The sequence below is a fragment of the Molossus molossus genome, unplaced genomic scaffold (assembly GCF_014108415.1).
Source record: "Molossus molossus isolate mMolMol1 unplaced genomic scaffold, mMolMol1.p scaffold_m16_p_4, whole genome shotgun sequence".
Classification (NCBI taxonomy): Eukaryota; Metazoa; Chordata; class Mammalia; order Chiroptera; family Molossidae; genus Molossus; species Molossus molossus.
Genome location: NW_023425377.1, coordinates 83331703 through 83352932, shown reverse-complemented (window position 1 = coordinate 83352932; position 21230 = coordinate 83331703). Strand labels below are relative to the sequence as shown.

Genomic DNA, 21230 nt, shown 5'->3' with positions numbered 1-21230 from the left:
CCGGTCTCTAAATGGCAGTGGTCAACCTTAAGAAACAATCCTAAAACAAATCTCTGCTCCCTAGAAAAAGGGTGGGCAGGAGTCAGCAGGGGGGTGAATTCACCTCCCAGGCCTCCCAGGAGCTGAACACCTTGGGGTGTGGGGTATGTGTGTTTGGGGGCTAACATGCTAAGACAGTTAGGCATATGAGGTTTCTTCCTGCCCCCAGCTCATTCCTGTCCAACTCACTCATGGGTTGAAGTGGACGGTGCAGCTGCGAGGGGCTCCCCTTCCGGCTACACATTACCATTCCGGTTCAGGGTGCGCCGGCGCTGGCTGGACTGCATGCTCAGGACCAGGTACTGCCTCATAAACTCACTGAACCGCTTCTGGTTGGCCAACTTCCGGGCCGACTTCCGGGCCCCAGTGAAGCCCCCAAACCTCTTCTGCAGCTGCTTTTCCTCCTTCTCTCCAGCCTCCTCTACACGGGCCTCTGTCTCTTTCTGCGCTTGGAATAGGCTCCTGACACGGGGCATTCGCTTCAGGTGCATCTCGGAGGCTCTTGGCTGGTAAAGAGCAGCTGCCAAGTGCTCTGGGTCAGTAGGGCTGAGCTGCCAGGAGCCCCTGGCCATGACCTTGGTGCATGGAGTCCAGAGAGGGGTGGACAAGACCTTTCCTTCACACTCGAGAATGCACACCTGCAAAGACAGAGATGGGAGGAAGGGGGAAAGGCCAGGGGGACATCTATGAATGCATGGCAATGCGGAGATAACGTCCCTCTGTCGTCCATATCTGTACCAACGCAAGTACTTCGAATGCACCTCTTGGTTAAGTACTGTGCCGCAGTTTTACATGTCATTAGTTAGGTGCATGGAATTTCAGAGTTGGAAAGAAACAGAAAACTATCTGGCTCGGCTCCACCATTTCACAGATGAAGAAACTTGGGGCTCAGAGAGGTGAGGTTAACTTCTCCCAGGTGACACAGTAAGTCAATGCAGAACCGGCGCACTAACACTGTACCCTTTATAGCCTTAGTTGTGTTTTTAGAGCCAAACACAGCTCACGAGGATCACCCATAAAGAAGCATTCTACTTTGTTCTTTTATCAGGCTTGGGGGAGGTCAGATTGGCTTAAGAAATTGGGGATGCCAATGCATGTAGTTAAATCTGCACAGTTACTTTAAGGTCACCTGGTGAAGATCAGTCCTGGTATTAATTTTTCATCCCTCTCCCCCCACTAGTTATCACTATCTGTGCATCATTTATAGAAAACGAAGGTCAAGGCCCTTTGGGATGTAGGTAGGTTGGGCAACCCGGTTCCAGGTAGGGAAGAGGGATCATCAGATACAATCCGGTTGTCCAGCCAGGCTCCTGGACACTTCCACTTCGGCCCTGTCTCTCCAGGCATCTCCCTCTTCCCATCTGGATCAGCAGCCTAACCATGATGTTTTCCCTGACTCCCCCTGACTGGTCCTGGTCTTCATCCCACTCTTCCACGTTCCGGTCTCCGCTTGAATCTCTTGGAAACTTGTGCCTCCAACTTTTCTCCTCCTCCTTCTTCTTTAAATAGGATACTCTCTTTTTTTTAAATTGATTTTTATTTTTAGAGAGAGAAGAAGGGAGAGAGTGATAGAAACATTGATGTAAGAAACATCGACCGGCTGCCTCCTGCACGCCCCCTACTGGGAATTGAGCCAGAAACCCAGGCATGTGCCCTGACTGGGAATAGAACCGGGACCTCTCAGTCCATGGGACAATGCTCAATCCACTGAGCCACACCGACCAGGCACCAACTTTTCTTCTTTTTTTAAATTTAAATTAAATTTTTTTTAAATTCTCAGGATACCCGAGTGGGAGGGCGGGGGAGAGAGAGAGGGACAGGGAGAGAGAGAGAAAGAGAGAGAGAGAGAGAGAGAGAGAGAGAGAGAGAGGGAGAGAGAAATATCAACGTGAAAGAGACACACCAACTGGTTGCCTCCCGTGCAACCCTGACCAGGGCTAGGGACTGAACCACAACTGAGGTACGTGTCCTTGACTGGAATCAAATCCAAGACTCCCTTGTCATTGGGCTGACACTAACCATGGAGCCAAACCGGCCAGGGCCGACATTTCTTCTTATTTGCTGTTTCTTCTTATTCTCCTCTCTGTTTCTGGCCTTAGCCAGATGAAATCCCACTTCGCCCTGACCTTGCCCTCATAGTCAGCAGGAAACTAGTCTTCCATCAAACCTTGGAGCTCTTGCCTGACCTACAGGGTTACTGCTCTGTCGGGGCAGATGAGGGACATCAGTGGTGGGGAAGACGGACCGGCAGATACAATCCATAGACCACTACGTGCCTGTAGTCCCTAGCGGGGGAGCCAAAACAGTCACCCAGGTCTTCAGGGTGGCACAGATGCCTCTCTGGGTGAGGTTTCCAACCAAGGAATGAGATGTGCAGGCAGCTTAGATCACACACCTCTCAGGCCATTCCACCAAAGCCTAGAGACTTCTTCAATATGACTTCTGCAAGTGTTTGCCACTTCTGATGCTCACCTCCTTTTGTCCCTGCTTGGTCTCTCAGTCTATTGTGTCCCTCTGAATGGCACCTTATTCCCTAGTTGACTCAGGTTTAGAACCCTGGATATATCCTCAGTCTCTCTCTTCTCACAAACCCCCTCTCCCCATCCAATCAGTATATAAATTTGCCCTCCTTCCCACCCCTTCTTCCTAAGGACCTCTTAGGGTGCAGTGGCTTCCTAATTGAGCTCCCCATCTCTGATCTTTACTGCACCAATTCATTTTCTACCCCTAGCAGAATAGTCTTCCTGAAGAATAGATCACATCACATCATGACTTGCCCATGAATACAGCTTCAAACTCTCGAGCTGAGCATTCATGCCCCATTGACCATCCATTCCTAACCCACCTTTCAGTCTTATTTCTGACTCCTCCTCAATTCTCCTGCCCTCCTCCAGGCTCTGGGGCTATTCCTAGTGCCTCGAACACACTCAAGCCCCAGCCTCCAACCCCACCTTGAATTTTCTCAGTCTGCCCCTCCATCCCTCTCTGGGCCTCCCAGGCTCCACTGCTACTCCTGTATGACCCTCTCCTCCCTCTTGTCCCCGCAGAACTTTGTACTGCTCTTGTGAAACTTGAATGCTTAATATCATTGTCACACCTTACAAGACGGAATATGACAAGTTAGGGGCTATATCTTACTCATGTTTGAATCCTCGACAGGGATTGTCTCTATCCAGTAAATAGCAGGGTTTCACTAGACGTCTGTTGCTCTGGGCAGAATTAATCAAGAAGCCACTTAATGTTTAGCTAAGCATGAGAAAGGAAAAAAATTTTTTTTTATTTTTTTTTTTATGGAACAAAAAGAAGAAAGACAAGAAAATCATCGGAAGGCCAGGAGTTGCAGCTGGTTGCAACCAGAACTCAAATTCCCCCCAGCGTTTACTGTACCTTTCACCTTTCGATCTAGTATTTGTCACTCTGTTGCAACTCTTTGTTTACTCGATTACTTGTCTGTCCCATTAGATCAAGGTTCCTAACCTTTTTTGGGTCATGGGCAGTCATCCATTGACTCCAGGCGAGGGACCTCTTCACTTGGCTGTAAGCTGTGCTGTAGGGAGGGTCTGTATGCATTCAGGCATCTAATACCCGGGACACAAAGTGGAGCCCTTAGTGAGGATGAGAAGCGGAGAGAATCAACAGGAGAAAGGAGGGGATCTGCAGCTGACGTCACCTAGTGGCCACACTGGAAAGTGGCCCCAACTCTTGTCGCACATCAGAAAACATTGCTTAGAATTATCGCCAGGAGGGACCTTGAGCCGTACCTGGTCCAGTGGATCCCACACTTGGGTGTGAGTCCAAATCATATTCTACAGAACTTGAAAAACACAGGATTTCAAAACCCAGTTAAATTTCTGAAGATTAGAACCAGAGCTTGAATTTATTTTTACAAAGCTCAGGCAATTCTGAAATTTGCCTAGGTTTGGAAACCACTGATCTAGTCCATATTCTTACGTGTTCCAATAAGATTCAGTAACATGTTCGGTATAATGTGAACAAGAACACAAAGGTCTCGAGTCCCATCCCAGGACATTCCTATTCAACAACTCATGTGTGCTTGCAACATCACGAATCGATGGAAATGAATGGGAGAATAGGATCCTACACGACCAAAAAGTTAAGTTCTGATGGGAAAATTGCTCATTTTCAAATTGCTGGACCAGAGTGGAGAAAGAGACAGAATCCAGGGACAGTGCCACTCTCCTTCACTGGTAAGGAGACCAAGAACACCCTTTGCCAAGCCCACACACTAGGCAGAGGTATCAGGTTGGCCCCTACTGACACTCAAGCTGTGTTTTTTTTTGAGCATGTCTTTTTCATTAGCTTTTCTTCAGAGAAGCTGGCAGAAGTAATACATGGTCAGTGCCAACTCAGCTGAGATACCCGAGAAACCTCTTTTCATACCCACAGTGCCACTGGGTATGAAAGAATAGGCAACATCCATAGATGGGGAGGGTGGACTTAGGAATAACGGAGTGTTCTGTGAGAATCACTGCTGGAGTTGGTTAGGATGCAAATGCTCAGCCTATTCCCCTGGAGATGCAGATTTGGTGAGCCAGAGGTGGGGCCCAGGAATGTACATTTTTTGCAAGCGCTCCTGGCGATTCTGAGGCTGGACTATGAGAAACCCTGTTTGGAACTTGCTCTGAGGAGAAAAAAGGCATCAGGGAACACGTGGCCAGGGATTCCATCAGAGACAGGCTCACATGGGTCTGTACTTAGCCTGCTCCCGAAACACTTTGAAGAAAACCGGGTAGAACTGCCCTGGCTGTTTGGCTCCGTGGTTAGAGCGTCGGCCCTGTGGACCAAAGGGTCTCGGGTTTGATTCCAGTCAAGGGCACGTACCTGGGTTGCAGGTTCGATCCCCGGTCCTGGTCGGGGTCATGTGGGAGGCAACTAGGCAACTAGTCAATGTGTCTCTCTCATGTTGGTGTTTCTCTCTCTCTCTCTCTCTCTCTCTCCCTCCTTCCCTCCCTTCTACTCTCTAAAAAGCAATGGAAAAATATCCTGGGGTGAGGATAAACACAAAAACAAAACAAAAACAAAAAATAATTTGTAACAGGTTCGTTTAGATCATAATCCTCTTGGATTATTACTCTACAGCAGTGGGTCTCAACTCGGGAGATTTTGCCCCTTCCCCCCAGGAACACTTGGCAATGTTTGGAGATATTTTGGGTTGTCACATGGTGGATGGGTAGGGGATGCTATTGCTATCTGTGGGTAGAGCCCAGGGGATGCTGCTGAACATCCTACAATGCACAGGACAGCCCCCCACCCCCGGCCCCAACCCCACAACAAATAGTTGTCCAGCCTAAACTGTCCTAAGTGGTGAGTCTGAGCAACTGTATTCTACAGAGTCAAGGGGATAGCAGGAAAGCATGGGTAGCACTTGGAAAGCCAGGAGGAGTGTCGAATTTTAACATTGAAATGGACCTTTGGGCACACCTGGTTCAATCCTCGCAGAATGATAGCCCCAAAATGCTTGTTGAATTGTTCTATATTTTTGCATTTACAGGAACAGGTGGAAGCTGTTAAATGTAAAGACTATTAGATCTTCTGCGAGTCCCTGGGGTTTCTAAGCCCAGATGGTAATTAGATTGTGTGTCAATCAGAAAAAATGAAATTCTATGATCAAACCAGATGCATAGCCCCCGTACCAAGACTCGTCATACTGTTAGATGAATTAGATACTAACAAAATCATCTCAGCTTGTGATTTAGGAAAAGGTTTTGGGCAAATGTGAGGAATCCAACTTCACAACAGCATTTGTAGCACCAGATGGGCATCAGAGCTTAATGCCGAACCGTCTGGTCTGAGGGACCCACCAGCCTCTTTCCAGAGACGGGTTAATAGCCTATTAAGCGAGTTGGATGCATTTTTGCAGCCCGCTCTGATGACATTGCTATATTAAGCCAGAGTGTGGGTGAGCATCTGGAAAGGCTCAGATGGATGCCAAATTGATCTCTAGAGCTGGGTTGTGGGGAAACTGAGCAAAGGGCCATTTGGATGTCTGGGATCACAGACTAGGGGACAGACACACGAGCCCATTAGAAGGAAAAGGATCTCATTCAGGCTGTCAGGTTTCTGACACTACAGAATCAAACCACTTCTGACCAAGGGACATTCGGGGCCTATTAGGAGGTTCTGCTAGACTATCTGAGGGCTGACTCCAGTAGGCCAGCGGATGAATAGTGCAAAAGAAAAACATATAAGGAACTCCTACTACACATCAACCACTAAGGGTTTTCAAGTAATGAAGATAGAAAGCGCTTAGGAGGCAGTTTTGTTCGCTTTTAGACTTTTAGGAAGTTTTAAATACATTTCCCCAGACCTCTCTTGAGGGTTACCTTTTTCTTTGTCTCTAAAACGTATAGTTTTGTGCTTCTTGAGCTGATGCAGTAAAGCGCCATCCACAACTAGCTGAAAAATCAGGACATTGCAATGGGTTTTGTATGTGAGCCATTTACTGACCAAAATTATAGCCTGAGAAAAAGCCAGCCATACTTGGACCATGGACTTGGAGTGAGAAATAAAGAAATTCTGATGAAGCCAGGGGCCCGAAAGGTCCTGGGAATAGCTCAGGATTATATAATTTGGGGGAGGGGTTGGGAAAGTGACTCTTGCTGAAACAACTGAGCCTCTCCTCCTGTCCCTCCCCCCATGATTCACAGACTGGACATACTCAAGAGCTGCAAGATTTGAAAATGAGATATGGTTGCCTACATTCTAGACATTTCATAAAACTATAAAAAACAAGGTTAAAAGTAAATGCAAACTGGAGACCAGACAACCAGGCAGCCAGCTCCTCTGGGGGTCAGCAGGCACTATGAAGGGTTTTCCCCTCACTGTAGGGCTATAACAGGCCATTTTCTAACTTGTTTCAAAGAAGTAACTAACAGTGTTGTCTGGACCCCAGAGATTTAAGATGCTGTGGAGACATGGGGACCTGCTCCAAATTCTTAACCAGTGTTGAAAGTCAACAATGTGAAAACTCTCCAGCATCTGTGGTGGGTGTACCTGTCAGGAGAGTGAAGGTCTCACACTTTTACAGTTTCCTCCGGCCCTATTTATTGAGCAATGCTCTGTGCTGCACAATGGACCTCGTGTGGGGGTGCCCAGAACCATCAGCAAAGGAAGCTCATAAATTATGGCGAGAGGCTGGCACACACAGGTCACTGTCAGAGCACAAAGGAGGGAGGAGCTGGCTCTATGGGGGGCAGGTCAGAATCAGCGAAGAGTTCTTTGTGAAGAGTTGGGACTTTATCAGGGTTTGAAGTACATGTAAGAGGAGGGGGAGACCTGTGCAAGATAGGAGGGCAGCTTCCTGGAGTGGCCGCAGGCCAGGAAAGGAAGGCGGGATTTCCGGGAAGCCCTGGAGAGTGATTGGCGCAGGGACCAGGTGCCGGTGACCTTTGGGCATTAGCGGGGCCTGGGGAGAGCAGAAGGCCTGGGTGCGGGGATGGACCTCACAGGGAGAGAGCGCACGGAGGTGAGAGGCAGGGATCTCGGCAGTCACTCTGTTTAGGGGGTGGGAAGAGGGACAGGAGCCCAACAGGAGGCAGAAAAACAAGAGTCAGTGCAGCGAAGAGCGAAGAGAGCCAGGTAAGTTCACCAAGAGAGGGCAAGGAGTGGGTAGCCTGCTGAGTGACGCTGCGGTGAGGGGTCAAGGTCACATCCTTCCGAAAAATGACAACAAAGGGAAAGAAAGAGCAGGTGGGAGAGGGGGAAGGGAGAACGCCCAGGAGGAAATCAGTGGTACGAGGGCAGGAGCACAGCCGGGAGGCAGGCGGGAGAATGAAGACAGACCCCGAGGTGGCGGAGAGGAGCCCAGGAGAACGTGTCCTTGCCCCCTGCTGTCGCTCCACAGGGCAGCCCAGGCCTGGTGTCCGAGGGGCGGGAAGGCACACTAGCGTTTTGCAACCAGGTGTTAGGTTTGTTATAAGGAGATCATGTAATCTGCGAATGAATTACCTTGTAGAAAATAGGTTAGAGCCGATTCAGTGTTATCCTTCTAGTTAAGTGCCTAGCCCTTTTATTGTAAAATACAGCAACACCAAATATACTGTTTTAACCATTTTAAAGTATACTGTCAGTGGCATTAAGTACACTCTCAAGGTTGGGCCATTGTTACCGCCACCCACCTTCCAACCTGAAACGCGTACCCATCAAACCTCTTACTCCCCATTTGCCCAGCTTGGGCAACCATCATTTTACTTTTCGTTTCTGTAAATTTGACCATTGCCACTATAAGTAGAATCAAACAGCATTTGTCCTTTTGTGTCTGGCTCTTCACTGAGCATAATGTCTTCAAGGTTCATCCACGTTGTTAACACTATCAGAATTTCCTTCCTTTTTAAGGCTGAGTAATATTCCACAGTCTGTAGGTACATTCTGTTGCTCTGTTCATTGTTGATGGACACTTGGGTTGTTTTCACCTTTTGGAGACAGTGAATAATGCTGCTATGGACATGGGTGTACAGGTGTCTTTTAAGGCCTGATGCTTTGTTGAGTGGGAGATAAACGGTTGCAGTTAAAGCTAACGATTCAGGAATTGTGCATAACCTCCAGTCTGGTCTCGGCTGCAACCTGAGGACCTCAACAGTGGCAATTCTGCGATTATTGCTTTGTCAGCTCGTTTACTGGTTTACATGCAAACTAATTTTCTTCTCTGTTTACTAAGACCAAGGGAAAGTGGTTTTTGGATGAATTTTTAAACTTCTCTGGGCTGCACAGAAAAGACATGAGGGCCTTCTGAGCTCTTGCCAATTCAGCTTTTCTCAGTCCCTAAATGTCACTCCCTTCCCTCCTGTGGACATTCGCATAGCCCCTCCCCTACTTGTCCCCAGCCTCCCTCTACTACCTGGGGCCCACTCCCTGCCTCATCACTCCCACTCATCTTTAGGTCTCTTTAGAGGCTTCGCTTCCTCCAAAAGCCCCCTCTGCCCCTCTTCGCTAGGTTGGGGTCTATTGCTCTGTGTTTGCCCAGCACCCACTAATTAACTCTTTCTTGGAGAGATTGTGGATTCTTCTCTCCCACTGGGTGCAAAGCCTATCCATCTGCTCACCTTTGCATCCCTTGTGCTAATCAGAAAAACCAGGATGGATGAATGAGAGGGGTGGATACATGTGAATGGATTATCTGGGAATGTTTTCCTTGATGCTGCAGTTATTCTGCTCAGAAAACAGGCTTGAAAACCACTGAGCTGGGGTGGGAAGAGCGTGGTGTTGGGCTGGGCCTGTTCATCACTTGTGTCTTAGTCCAGCTTGGATACTTGGTTTCTATATTTGGGCACTCGTCTTAAGGAACAGTAGTTATTCTTGGTTGTTTTTAAAGGTTGAGGAGTTTGAGACATGGCATCTTTTGAAAGAAGTTTATTTAACTACGAAGAAAAACAAACAAACAGTTGAATTACCTAAGATTTAATAGGAGAGGAATGACTATTTAGATAGAAATAAAAGCAGTGGAGAAAGCAGCTTATTTAATAAAAAGAAATTTAATGTCTGATTTGCACTTCAGATTCAAAATTTAAAATATAAGGGGGCATTTTAGGTGTTTATTTGTAGAATTTTCTGTAATATTAAAAATGGAGGGCAGCATACCTGTTCAACTGGGGAGGAAGAAAATGCTTCAACAAAGAAAGTATGCTGTATTCACAGAGAGAAACAACTTCATGTTTAGTAACACAGGAGAATTATCCTGGTGTAACATAGCAAGTGAAAACACGAGGATTCTTCCACTGACTGGTGGTATTAAATGTGATTTCAGCCCTGGCCGGTTTGGCTCAGTAGTTAAAGCATCAGCTCACAGATCAAAGAGTCTTGGGTTCGATTTGGGTCAAGGGTATGTACCTCAGTTTTGGTTCGGTCCCGGCTGGGTTTGGGATCGTGCGGGGGCGGTGACCAGTCGATGTAAGTCTCTCTCACGTCGATGTTACTTTCTCTCTCTCTCCCTACCTCCACTCTATCTGAAGATAAATGGAAGAATATTCTTGGGTGAGGATTATATAAAACAAAAGTGATTTCAATTTTCTTTTTTTAAACGTCTCTAATTTGCCAAATTCTCTACAACGAGTCTGCACTATTTTAACGATGGAACACAAGGGCAGGCCTTCATCTGAACGTGGAAAGTGGACAGATGACAGGGTTTGCCTTCAGAAGATGCTCAGGTCTGTTTGCTTTCCTACTGACCACATGGCACGGGGCAAGTCACGGGACCCCTGGGCAGCCTACCTCAAGGTTGAAGCTGTCAAGAGCTGGGCGGAGCTTCTCTCTGCAGGTCAGACAGTCCTTCTGACAGCTGCTGGACACGCTGGAGAAGAGGCTGAGCAGCAGGAGGTCACAAAGCAGGATTTTCATGGTGCAGGAGCGGCAGGCAAGATGCTGCAACACAGGGGAGGGTGGGTGGCAATTAGAACAGGCATTTGTTGGGGTCCGGCAGTGGCTGGAGACCCTCACACAGGGTATGCAGGGAAGACACTTTTCAGAGGGGACAGTGCTATGGCCTGAGATTCACCTCCCAGGAGGAGGCGGATTGTCAAGGGCACAGGTGGTCCGCTCCTGTCAGGCAGGCCCGATGTTCATGCAAGAGCTCGAATCAGGGCTCCTGGGGAGAGCACCCTTGTGAGTCCTGCCACCCAGCTGGTCTCAATATGCATGAGCACTTTCAGGGAGCTAAAGGCCTCACTGTGCAACTTAGCAGCGTGTGACCTTTAGGCATCCTCTCTGAACCTCAGTTTTCATAGCTTTCCAAAGGGAGTACAGTCACTTGCCACATAATGACGACTCAGTGAACAACGGACCACATCTATGATGGTCATCCCATGTTATAATGGAGCTAAAAAATTTCTATCCCCTGGTGACACGGTAGCCATCACAGTGTCACAGTACAACACGTTACTCCTGTGTGTGTGATGCTGGCGTAAACCTGTCCGGCCAGTCATATAAAAGTGTAGCAATACAATTATGTATGGTACATAATACTTGATGCGATAATAAATGACTGTGTTACTGACTTGTGTATTTACTGTACTAGTTATCATTATTTTAGAGTGTACTTTTCTATTTATAAAAGAATGTTTGCTGTAAAACTGTATGCTGTGCTACCCCGGCAGCAGCCTCACCCATCTCGTGTTTGCTGCATCTCTTGATTACATCATTTGCTCTAGTGCTTGGTTTCATCTGGTATTGTTTTGTCCAGTAACATGCTGAACAGGCTTGTAGCCAAGGAGCAGCAATAGTCTATCCCATACAGCCTAGATGTGCAGTGGGCTATGCCATCTAGGTTTGTGTAAGTTCACTGTACGGTGTTCACACAGCCATGAAATCGCTGAACAATGCATTTCTCACAATAGCTTTGTCATTCAGTGGCGCATGATGGCAGTGGTCACAGGGCCGATGCAAAGATAAGATGAGAGCTATAAGGGAATTTGCAAAGTGTCTTGAAAGAGCGAGATGTGTAAAATGTGAGATTTACAAGTGACCCATGTGCTTTGTCTCATCCTTCCCAGCCTTCCCTGCCTCGGCCAGGAATGCCCACATCTCAGAATTTGCTCTTTCAGGAGGTTTCTGCTAGGCTCCTCATCGGTTTCCCCTGCTAGTTGGAGCTAGCTTCCTGAGCACAGGGCCAACATGCTCGTTCCCCTGGCAATTCCATGCAAAGCACCGGACCAGACACATGGAATTATTTATTAAAAGAGGAACAAAGATCCGGCTGGTGTGGCTCAGTGGTTGAGTATCAGCCCATGCACCAAGAGGTTGCCAGTTCGATTCCAGGTCAGGACACAGGCTCAGGTTGTGGGCCCAATCCCCAGTGGGGGGCATACAGGAGGTAACCAGTTGATGTTCTCTCTCATGGATGTTTCTATCTCTCTCTCCCTCTCACTTCTTCTCTGTCTAAAATCAATAAAGGAAAAAAATGTAAAAAATTGAACAAAGAAAGCATTCTAAGATAATAGCTCCAATGATTGTTAGATCAGAAGTTTATATTCTTTTTTTTTTTTTATCCTCACCCGAGAACATTTTTCCATTTTCTGTTCAGACAGAGCGGGAGAGAGAGGAAGAGAGAGAGAGAGAAACATCGACGTGAAAGGGACACATCGAGTGGTTGCCACCCGCATGACCAACCAGGGCCGGGGACAAACTGCAACCGAGGTACGCGCCCTTAGCGGGAAATGAATCTGGGTCTCTCCGGACCACAGGCCAACACTCTAACTGCTGAGCCAAACCGGCCAGGGCAGAAGTTTATATTCTTTAGGATTTTCTGAAATGTGTTCAGTTTTCTCTTTTTCTCTTTAAATTTATCCTGTGATGAAACCTCCTGAATCACAAAGTGATTTTCTTGGACTGAATCATATGGGGCCCCTATCATATTGGGCTGCCTTTACTTGGAGGATTAAATGGAAAGGGGAACAAGGGGACTTTCTGGAAATGTTGGGAATGTTCTTGACTGAGGGATAGGTCACAGGGGTGTGTACATTTGCCAAAACTCATTGAATTTAAATTTAATTCTGTGCATTTCACTGTACATAGTTTTTTTTACCTTAATAAAGAGTTCAGTGTAGAAAAACAAAAATCATTGCCTTGATTGCTTTTTCATCAGACTATACTGAGAAAATGAACAAGACTTGCTACTCAAACACAGTCTGCAAACCTGCACACCAGCAGCACCTGGGATCTGGTTAGAAATGCAAACTTTCAGGCCCCACCCCAGGACCACCGAATTTGGACCTGCCTTTTTAGCAAGATTCTCAGGTGATTCAAACACACACTGCAGTTTGAGGAGGACTGGTAAGATATGGATGTGAAATGGAGCAAGTCACTAGGAGGAGGGATCCTGTAGACAAAGTCACCCAATGGCCACATTAGGAGACCACCCCAACTCTTCTTGTGTTCAACCCAAACATTGCATACCAAGAGGATGTTGACTGAAAGATGCTCAATCAGGTTTAAGTCAAAGAGTTGACACGTGAGATGGGTTTTGAATGATGAGTAAGTTTGGCAAGAGGACAAAGAAGAGGGTATTTGAAAGACACAGGAAACAGTGAGGGGATGGTGAACAGGCTGGTGCACGGGGGCCCTCTGCCCTCCTGGGAAAGCACCTGTTGAGAGAGAGAAACTGTCTGATGGAACAGGGTCTTGTTTGTTATCCTAAAGGGTTTGGGCTTTACCCTGCAGATGATGGGATGTTCCGGGCTCATGAATAATGAGCACACATATCTATACAAATGGATATATCGCAAATGCAGTTTTTCTTCTCTATCCCAAGGACAAGTGCCTTAGTTGACATTCATCGCTTGGGTTCTTGTGATAGCTTCCTAATTTGTTTGCCTAATGATCTGGCCTCCTATCAAACTACCCTTAAATCCGATGACGTGACTTTACACTGAAGAATTCTCTGACTCCTTCTGGGCTCAGCACCACTCCTGTTACTCACCCTGTGTCTCCTCCAACGTCCTGGTGAGTCATGGATAGGTCCTGACTCTGTCGGGTACTTAATGGTTTTGTGTCGTGGCACTTTCTCGTCCTCCTACCAAGAGTACACGTCTCCAACTCATGCTTCACACACACCTCCAGAGTCGTCCCCTCTGAGAAGCCATCTCCATGCCCTGGTTTGAGTTACGTGCATCTCTGCTGCCACGGCATCGTGAGGCAGCAGACGCTAGTGGGAAGCAAGGGATCAAGGGAGCCTGTCACACAGGCACAAGGGATCTGTGTCACAGAGTTGTTGTGAATGACGTTCTCCCATCAGCTCATTACTATAGAGCTGGGTTCAGATCCCAGCTCTGCAACTCAACCTCTCATCTGCAAAAATGGGAAAATAATAGTACCTATCTCGTATGACAACTAATGGGTTAATGTTTGTAAGCAGTTGAAATAGCACCTGGCACATAACAAGTACTCTATAAAAGCTTAGAAAGTAAAGACCCCAGCACCCAGCCTTCCCTCTGCAGTGCTCTTGTCGTCTCCTGCAGAGCACGTACCACACTCTCCTGTGAGCTTGGACGTATGTGTGTGTTTCTCCCACTGACCTGTGACTTCCTGAAGGGCAAGGATCATGTTCCATGGTTCTCTGCTTCCTGCACTCAGACAGGGCCAGGGACTTAGGAGGTGCTCAGAAATTTTGACAAATGACAGTGTCTTAGGAGCCCTCCTCCTTCTCCTTAGCAAAGGTAGATTCGGGGAATGTCTAGAAATCTGCCTCACTGGGGACCCAGGGTGCTGATGGCCCAGGGGCCACTTCAGCATCTGAGTCACTGACAAAGTGTCGATTAGCTACTTGTACAGTTTGGGGGGGAAGGAGGGAGGACTAGTTTTGTTCCAGAACAATGCAACATGCCACCCTAGGCTGGAAGCCCATGCTCGTTTTGGTAGAAGACCGCTGTGAGGCATGGTTGGAATAGTGTTGCGTGCTAAGTTTGTACAGGTCACAGATGTTGGTGGCCAAGCTGTGGAAGCCCATCACTACGTACAGGTTCTTTGGAAGAGAAAGTGTATCTTGAGTTCTAAACAGCCACCGTATAAGCCAATGTCTTAAACTGAGGACTGCTTGAATATGTCTTTATTTAATTTGAGAATTGCCTTTACATTTCTTATTCTACTAAATTTCAGTCTTTCTAGTCCGGAGACATTGTTGTGGAATTTGTCCAGAGTGGCATGGCTGTGCTCTCGATGGCCACATGATGGCAGCACCTGTATGTCACAGAAACAAAAGGAGGCTAGAAGAGGGACTGCTGCTTTTCCATCTTCGTACAAAATTGCAATGCACGTTGCATCGGCTGAGCTGATAAGTTGTGACAGATGTTAATAAAATGCTCTCCAGCTGAGGCTTTTCATGAACTGCATTAACTGCAGCAACTTGCCCATCCAGGAAATGTTTGGTGGGTTGATTGATATTTGTTACCTCAAATTCTGGCGAAATGGGTTTTTAGGGTGAGATGCAGAAGGAAAATGAGCTCCTGGGACACACAGCATGTGTTCCATTCGGTAGCCTTCCTGCATGTAAAAGGTGGGCCTTCTGTGGTTTGGCACTTGGGTAACCGTATTAAGCCTACTTGGCGTTAGCCTGGTCCTCCCTGCTCGTCCACCTCTCTTTTGGTCTCCAGACTCTCTAACCACCTCTGTGTCCCACCCCTCACTTTTTACAAGTGACTGAACCAATTATTAAAAAATCATCCATGCTCAGTGCTATTCATTCTCTTCTAAAATTCAAAGAACCCTTAAAATGGGAACGACCACATAGTCCTACCTCACAGGTGGTTTGTGATATTTAAATGAGATAGATATAAGTGAAAGCTCAGGATATGTGTAATTATCCTTAGCAAAAGGGCAATATTTTGTGATTTTTGGTACTCCTCACAACCCCTAGTATAAATGCGTACTAGGTTAAATTAGATTTTGAACGTTATTGAAAATTCAATAGACGTTTCTCATTTTTCAGAAGGCTTGACAACAGGTTATGTGCTTTTTTTGTGGCTCTGTATATAAGTTAATGCCAGTTAAATGAAGGCAAGTAATGAGTTAATTCGTGAGTGATATGGATGTTTCACCTTTACACATTGTAACTGTGACTTTGGGCAAATTGTTTCTCCACTGAGAGCTTCAGCTTCCTCCATGGCAAAGTGGGGATAACGACAAGTCTTTATTTTTGTTGTTGTTTCATTGTACAATAGTAACCCTCAGTAAAAATTTACCTAAGTATGTTGGAATTTTACAGGGCTTATATTTCACTTGGTAAACCAAACTTAGCCTACACTTCTATGTGGTGATACTATTAATAGTTAGAGATTTGGACACCTCATATTGAATAAAGAAATGCTTAATTACCTTTTGGTTCAGTAATGCCACCTCATAAATTTAATTGTGCTTCCCTGTTTATAAAGATAAAATACCACTGTGTTTTAGACTTAATCTATGTGCATGTAATCTTGCTTCCAAGGACAACATAATTAGTTGCTTATCTGTTTGGAGAATTATGTATGAAGCTTTAGCTGCAGATAAAAGTTAATTACGTTTTGTCTTATGACCTATGAGAAAGGCTGTAATTTAGGTGCTTTTAGAGGTAAAGGGAAGAGAGCCAGTCTTCCTGTTAGAGGCATACATGTCCCTGTCCTCCCCATCAACCACATGTGTAGATATTGTTTTTTACAGGTTACGAAAGATTTTAATATTCATATATGACCCTATAATCTAGGGTTAACATTGCCCCCCTTTTTGAGATGAACATAAGTTTATAGGGGTTAAGCAACTTGCCTTAGAACACTGAGCTTAGAAATAGCAGATCCAGGACCTAAACTCAGGTGTTCTGACGCCAAATGGTGTGTTGTGGGAAACCAGACCCACACACTGGCTCTGCTTTGGAAAGGTTGGCCAATTCTGGAGGAATCTTGTTGGGATGGTCTCTATTTGTATTGAATAATAATCACATTACTATTATGTTCAGAATACTGTGTGTCAGATGCTGTGCTGATAGCTCTGTAAGCATCCGTCCCACTGGACAACTGAACAGACGAAGGCTTGAAGAAGAGGAATAACTTAGTGGTGGAGCCGACACTCAGACCGTCTGACTCCCAAGCTCATGCTCTCACCAGGCCTTTCCGTGATCTCTGTGGCTATCTGTCTGCCTTTGCATAGCTGAATTCATTCTGAGAACCTTTTGTCCTGAACTCTGGGCTTCCCCTCTCTGTCCTGACCTCTGCCCAGCTCACAGAGCAATGTTCATTGCCCATCAGCACAGGGGTTGGTCTCCTACACGCCACATTTCGTTGACCCGTTGCACACAGGACGCCTACACGTTGCTTGTTCGCCAGCTATTACCCAAGGAGGCCTCTCGGGTTTCTTTTCCTCCTCTGACTAATGCACTTGGGAAGAGGGGCTGGGAGGAGGGGAAGAGCAAAGCAAGTCCCCTGCCCTACACAGACCACGTGTGCCCAGAGCTGGTGAGCAGTGAATGAGCAGGGGTCCCGTGCATGGAACAAACCTGTCAGACTGTCAGCTTTCTCAGAACTCACAGTCAGCGTCATTAGTTGTTAACCAGTGGTCTCCAGAGGGGCGGGGCCTGACAACCAGAATTCTGGGTTCGAGCTCTAGCTCTGTCCATAGCAGTGGGATCTTGAGCCAGGCCCTTTCTCTGGGCCCCAGTCTCCCCTTCTCCAAACAGAGGCAGTAGGATTAGATGGTTAATGTTTTTTATTTTCTAAGTGGCCAGATGTTTGTGCTTCCCCGGTAAGCTGAAGCAAGAAGGAAGGAGGGAAGCAGAGAGAAGGTAAGGGTTTCGTGAGGAAGCAGTAGGTGGGCAGCACAAGCCTGAGGCCATATTAACAGCCCAGCTCTGTAGAGGGTCTGGGGGGGTCAGCAGAGACATTTTCTCTCAGGGCCGCTACAACGTGGAAAAGGTATCACTCTTAACCTTGATCGGATTCTGGCCCACAGTTCACATATACTGTCAAAATAATTTAATACAGATTTAACAGCATTTATTTACTTTCATACTGAAATCACTCAATGTTCTTTTCAAACAGATTAGAAGATACAGATAAGCCAAAGAGCAATGAATCCAGACCAACAGTCTCCAAACTTCTTTGACTCAATACCACCAGCAACCAGTTTTTGAGCACGCTTTCCCAATTTACGTATTTACATACATTATAAAACACACTACAGTGCAAATCAAGAAAGATAACAATAAAAAAAAGAAAGCCTCAAAGTCCTGAAGCTCAGCAGAGTGTCAGGCACCGCCCCTTCTGGAGAACACTGGTTAACATCTAGTGACACTGACTGAGTTCTGAGAAAGCTGAGGACAGTCTGACAGGTCTGTTTTCTGGGCACCCAGAGGCTCCCTCCAGGAAGTCCGCCCACATTTATTGGCTGGGTGAGTGGGGAGTGGGGGAGAACACAGGACTGTGCGAGACGAGGGGGGTTGGCTCTGAGCCATGGTGGGGAGGCAGAGCCCTGGCTGCGTGATGACTCACTGACATTTTCACCGAGACCAGGACTCCTGGGGGGCAAGCAAGATCTACGCTCCACCTGCCAGGCGGCCCTTCAGAGCTGTTTCTGCAACGCCGAGACAGCGGCCAGAACTGGAAAAGCCACAGGATCATGGAAAGTCAAGAGCGATTGTGACCGTAGCCTATCTAGGGAGATCCCCAGAAAATTGGGTTGGCCCCCAAATTGATGTGCACCAAATTTCACAGCTAGTTTGTGGTTAGAAGGAAACCTTCCTGCTAGACTGTGGGAGCACCTATAGGCATTTAAGTACATGTATAGAAAATCCAGTTTGCCTGATGAGTAGGTTCCCAGCAATTCAAGCCACTACCTCTGTTGTCATGATGATTCCTGTTTTGGGAGAGCAGCCCGTCCCCTCCTTCGGATTTCTGATGAGTAACTCCACCCAGACCAAGAACTACCTGGTAGACTTCAAAGGTTCCTTCTCTGGCTTTGGGAGCTGTTGGACTCTGGGGTGACGTTCCCTGAACCATGCTGATGAAAGTATAGAACTCACCTTCATCCTCACATCGTACTGTGTGTGTGTGTGTGTGTGTGTGTCTCGGCATGAGATAAGCATGTTTAGATTACTGCCTGGTGCATAGTAGGTTTCAATAAATATTAGTTCCCTTGCCCTTCTTTTGTGCCTTTGTCCCGGCTGCCACCTTTCTCTCCAAACCCCTAGACCCATTCACATCCTTCCCGGCCTCGCTCGAATCCCTGCCGCTGCTGGGCAAACGCTCCTTCCCGGGAATCCCTGCAGCACTTGCTGCCTGGACCACACAATTTAGGTCTTAATTACACCCAGCCTGGCATTGTCAGCTAATTGTGTCACTGTGTTTGTGTTGCCCACCCCAACCCCATTAATCTGTAAGCACCGCAGGCCCAAAGCGGAAGATGCGCTGGACTCAGGAGGGCCGGACCCAGTCCTCTGTCTGCCGCGTCCTGAACAAATTATTTAACCTCTCAGCTTCAGTCTTCCACGGCACCATGGAGATAATGACACCACCTTGCAGGGCTGTTGCCGGGCATAATGGGTGTGAAAGTGTTGTCTAAGATGTAAATCACTGTACAAATGTAAAAGGCTGTTATTATCACCTCTGCTGGATGCAACCGAGCCCCCGTGCACCTCCTGCCTGGTGGAGTGGAGAAGATAAATACCTGATTGATTGAATACAGAATAGCTTTGTGACAGCTCCTGTTACAGGCTCCAGAGAGCAGGGGTTTGAGCCTAATCTTGCAATTACTCCCTTCATTGACAATGCAGAATCTCCTGCTTTCCCCAGAGACTGGAGTACCCTCAGCCTCCAGCTGATAAAGCCCCGGGCTGCTGCCCTGTGAACAGAACCGCATTCTCCAAATGACCCCAGGCTGCACCACAGTGCCCTCGACGGGCAGCACGTGGGGCAGTGGAAGGTGCTTTTACAAAGGTGGTGGTTGGGGACAGGCATTCCGGGGACCCTACCCTGCAGAAGACTCGGCAAGCGCACCAGACCACGAACCCTCTTTTGTTAAAGGTATCACAGCATCCGTGGAAGCGTATAGAATATTTCCCGGCCACATTTTATAAATATGAGAAAGGCGTGTGCGTACAGCCACCCCCACGGGCAGGAGAAAGAGCAGCACTTTCCCTGGGAGGTTTTGATAAGAAGCCAGGCATTTACTTTTCTCCTCTACGCGGAGAACTCTGGTTTAGGCTCCGTGGCAAATGCCATGCAAAGCTCATCTTTTGTTAGTCTCATGAACAATGTTATTGGTTATAATTGGAGCAATTATGGGCTGCTCGAGGAAGCGAAACACAGATGTTTAAGCCCAGGATCAGGGTATTCAAGTCCAAAGCAGCTTGCTTTAAATAGTCAGTTTCCCGAAGCATCCTGCCTCACTTGAAATTCCCCCAGAACTTGCCCATGTTCAGAGTGAGGTGGGGGAGGAGAGGGTGGGTAATGGAGGGAGGGGAGAGACGCACAAAGAGAGAAGAAGAAAGAAAAGGAGGCGGAGAAAGAGCGGGAGAGTTTGGAGGACTTCTCTGTTGTATCCTACAGGACCCGGGCAGAGACCTTTAGTGGGAGGGACGAGCAGGAGGACAAGGAGGTAAAGAAAGAGAAGAGACCTCAAAATGACTCAGGGTCTGGGAGACCAAGGTCATCCCTGCAGAAACCGATGTGGCATTCACGCACAGCGACCGCGATCAGCCACGTCCTACTAGTCCCACACAATGGCCCAAGTCCGACTTTCCCCACACAATTCCTATTCAGTGCCTCTGGGAGAAGGGTCCTCTCAGGACTGAAAACCCAAATCCAAATCAACCAGCCTGAACACAGAATGAGAGAAGGAAGAAAAGGAAGGCAGGCGCACAGAGCAATCACTCACAAGGGTGCCGGGGGGCTTCCCAGGGCTGCCCTGAAAGAGAACGCCTCAAGCTGCCCCTTCTGTAACCGCACTTCCCAACAGCCGGGAAAGACAAAGTAGGGGCCACCTTTGCGAAATCAAAACTTTTCCTCGTCTCCAAGTTCGGCTCTTTCTTCTTCTGCATCTGTCTTCAGGATAGAAACCTCTCCCCTCCACCCTCCACCCTCCACCCTCCACCCGAGCATTGAAAAGAAAGCGAGTGAAGAAATCACCTCACGGGAGGACAGCAGCATCCACCCTGGACAAAGGACAGAGGCTGAGGACAGAGCCCCTGCTGCCCTGCTTTTTCCCAAGGCTCCCAGCAGTTTGTCTCGGGCTGGGGTTCGCATGCATTGCCTACCTGAGAGCTGTCAGGAGCCCGGCTCCCTCGGATGTGTGGTTCCGCTGTCTCAACCACACCAGCATATATATCCTCCCCCCACACGCACAGCTCCCCCTTCCCTGCCCACCTCGATGACACATACACTCGCGGACCCCCTTAAGCAAGTGAACAGCAGAACCTACAATTCTTCCTGGCTGTTCCCCGCCCCCCTGGCTCTGTGCTCAGACCTGTGACATCCCCACCTCCCAATCAGTCCATTCATGCTCAAGCCTGCTTTACCTGGACCCTGTGCAGCCAGGATCCCACAGCCGCCTCCCCTTGCTTCCGGAGCACCGTGAGGGCTGACAGTCTTTTCTGGCAAGTCAGTCAGAAAAAAAGGCTCCTGGTGAGAGTGACGAGGCAGACCCCAGTCCTCGAGTCTCCTTGAGCAACCTTTCTGCCTGAGGAGTGAAGAATAGGAAGCGGGCAGGAGGGGAAGCTCCTA

At 47.7% G+C, this 21230-nt stretch overlaps 1 protein-coding gene across 1 annotated transcript; it reads right to left on the bottom strand.

Moving 5' to 3' along the window:
- Nucleotides 1–275: 275 nt before the first annotated feature.
- PNOC (prepronociceptin) lies at nt 276–20792 on the bottom strand. Its single transcript, XM_036241687.1, has 3 exons — nt 20765–20792; nt 10267–10416; nt 276–677 (listed from the first exon to the last, which is right to left on the bottom strand). The coding sequence occupies exons 2-3, from the start codon at nt 10390–10392 to the stop codon at nt 276–278; spliced, it is 528 nt and encodes a 175-aa protein (XP_036097580.1). The 5' UTR covers nt 10393–10416; nt 20765–20792.
- Between the last annotated feature and the right edge of the window lie 438 nt (nt 20793–21230).

Coding starts and splice junctions, on each gene's coding strand:
- PNOC (XM_036241687.1), bottom strand. CDS start 10,392: ATGAAAATCCTGCTTTGTGACCTCCTGCTGCTCAGCCTCTTCTCCAGC. Junction 678..10,266: donor TTGACAGCTTCAACCTTGAG/GTAGGCTGCCCA, acceptor CTGTCTTTGCAG/GTGTGCATTCTCGAGTGTGA.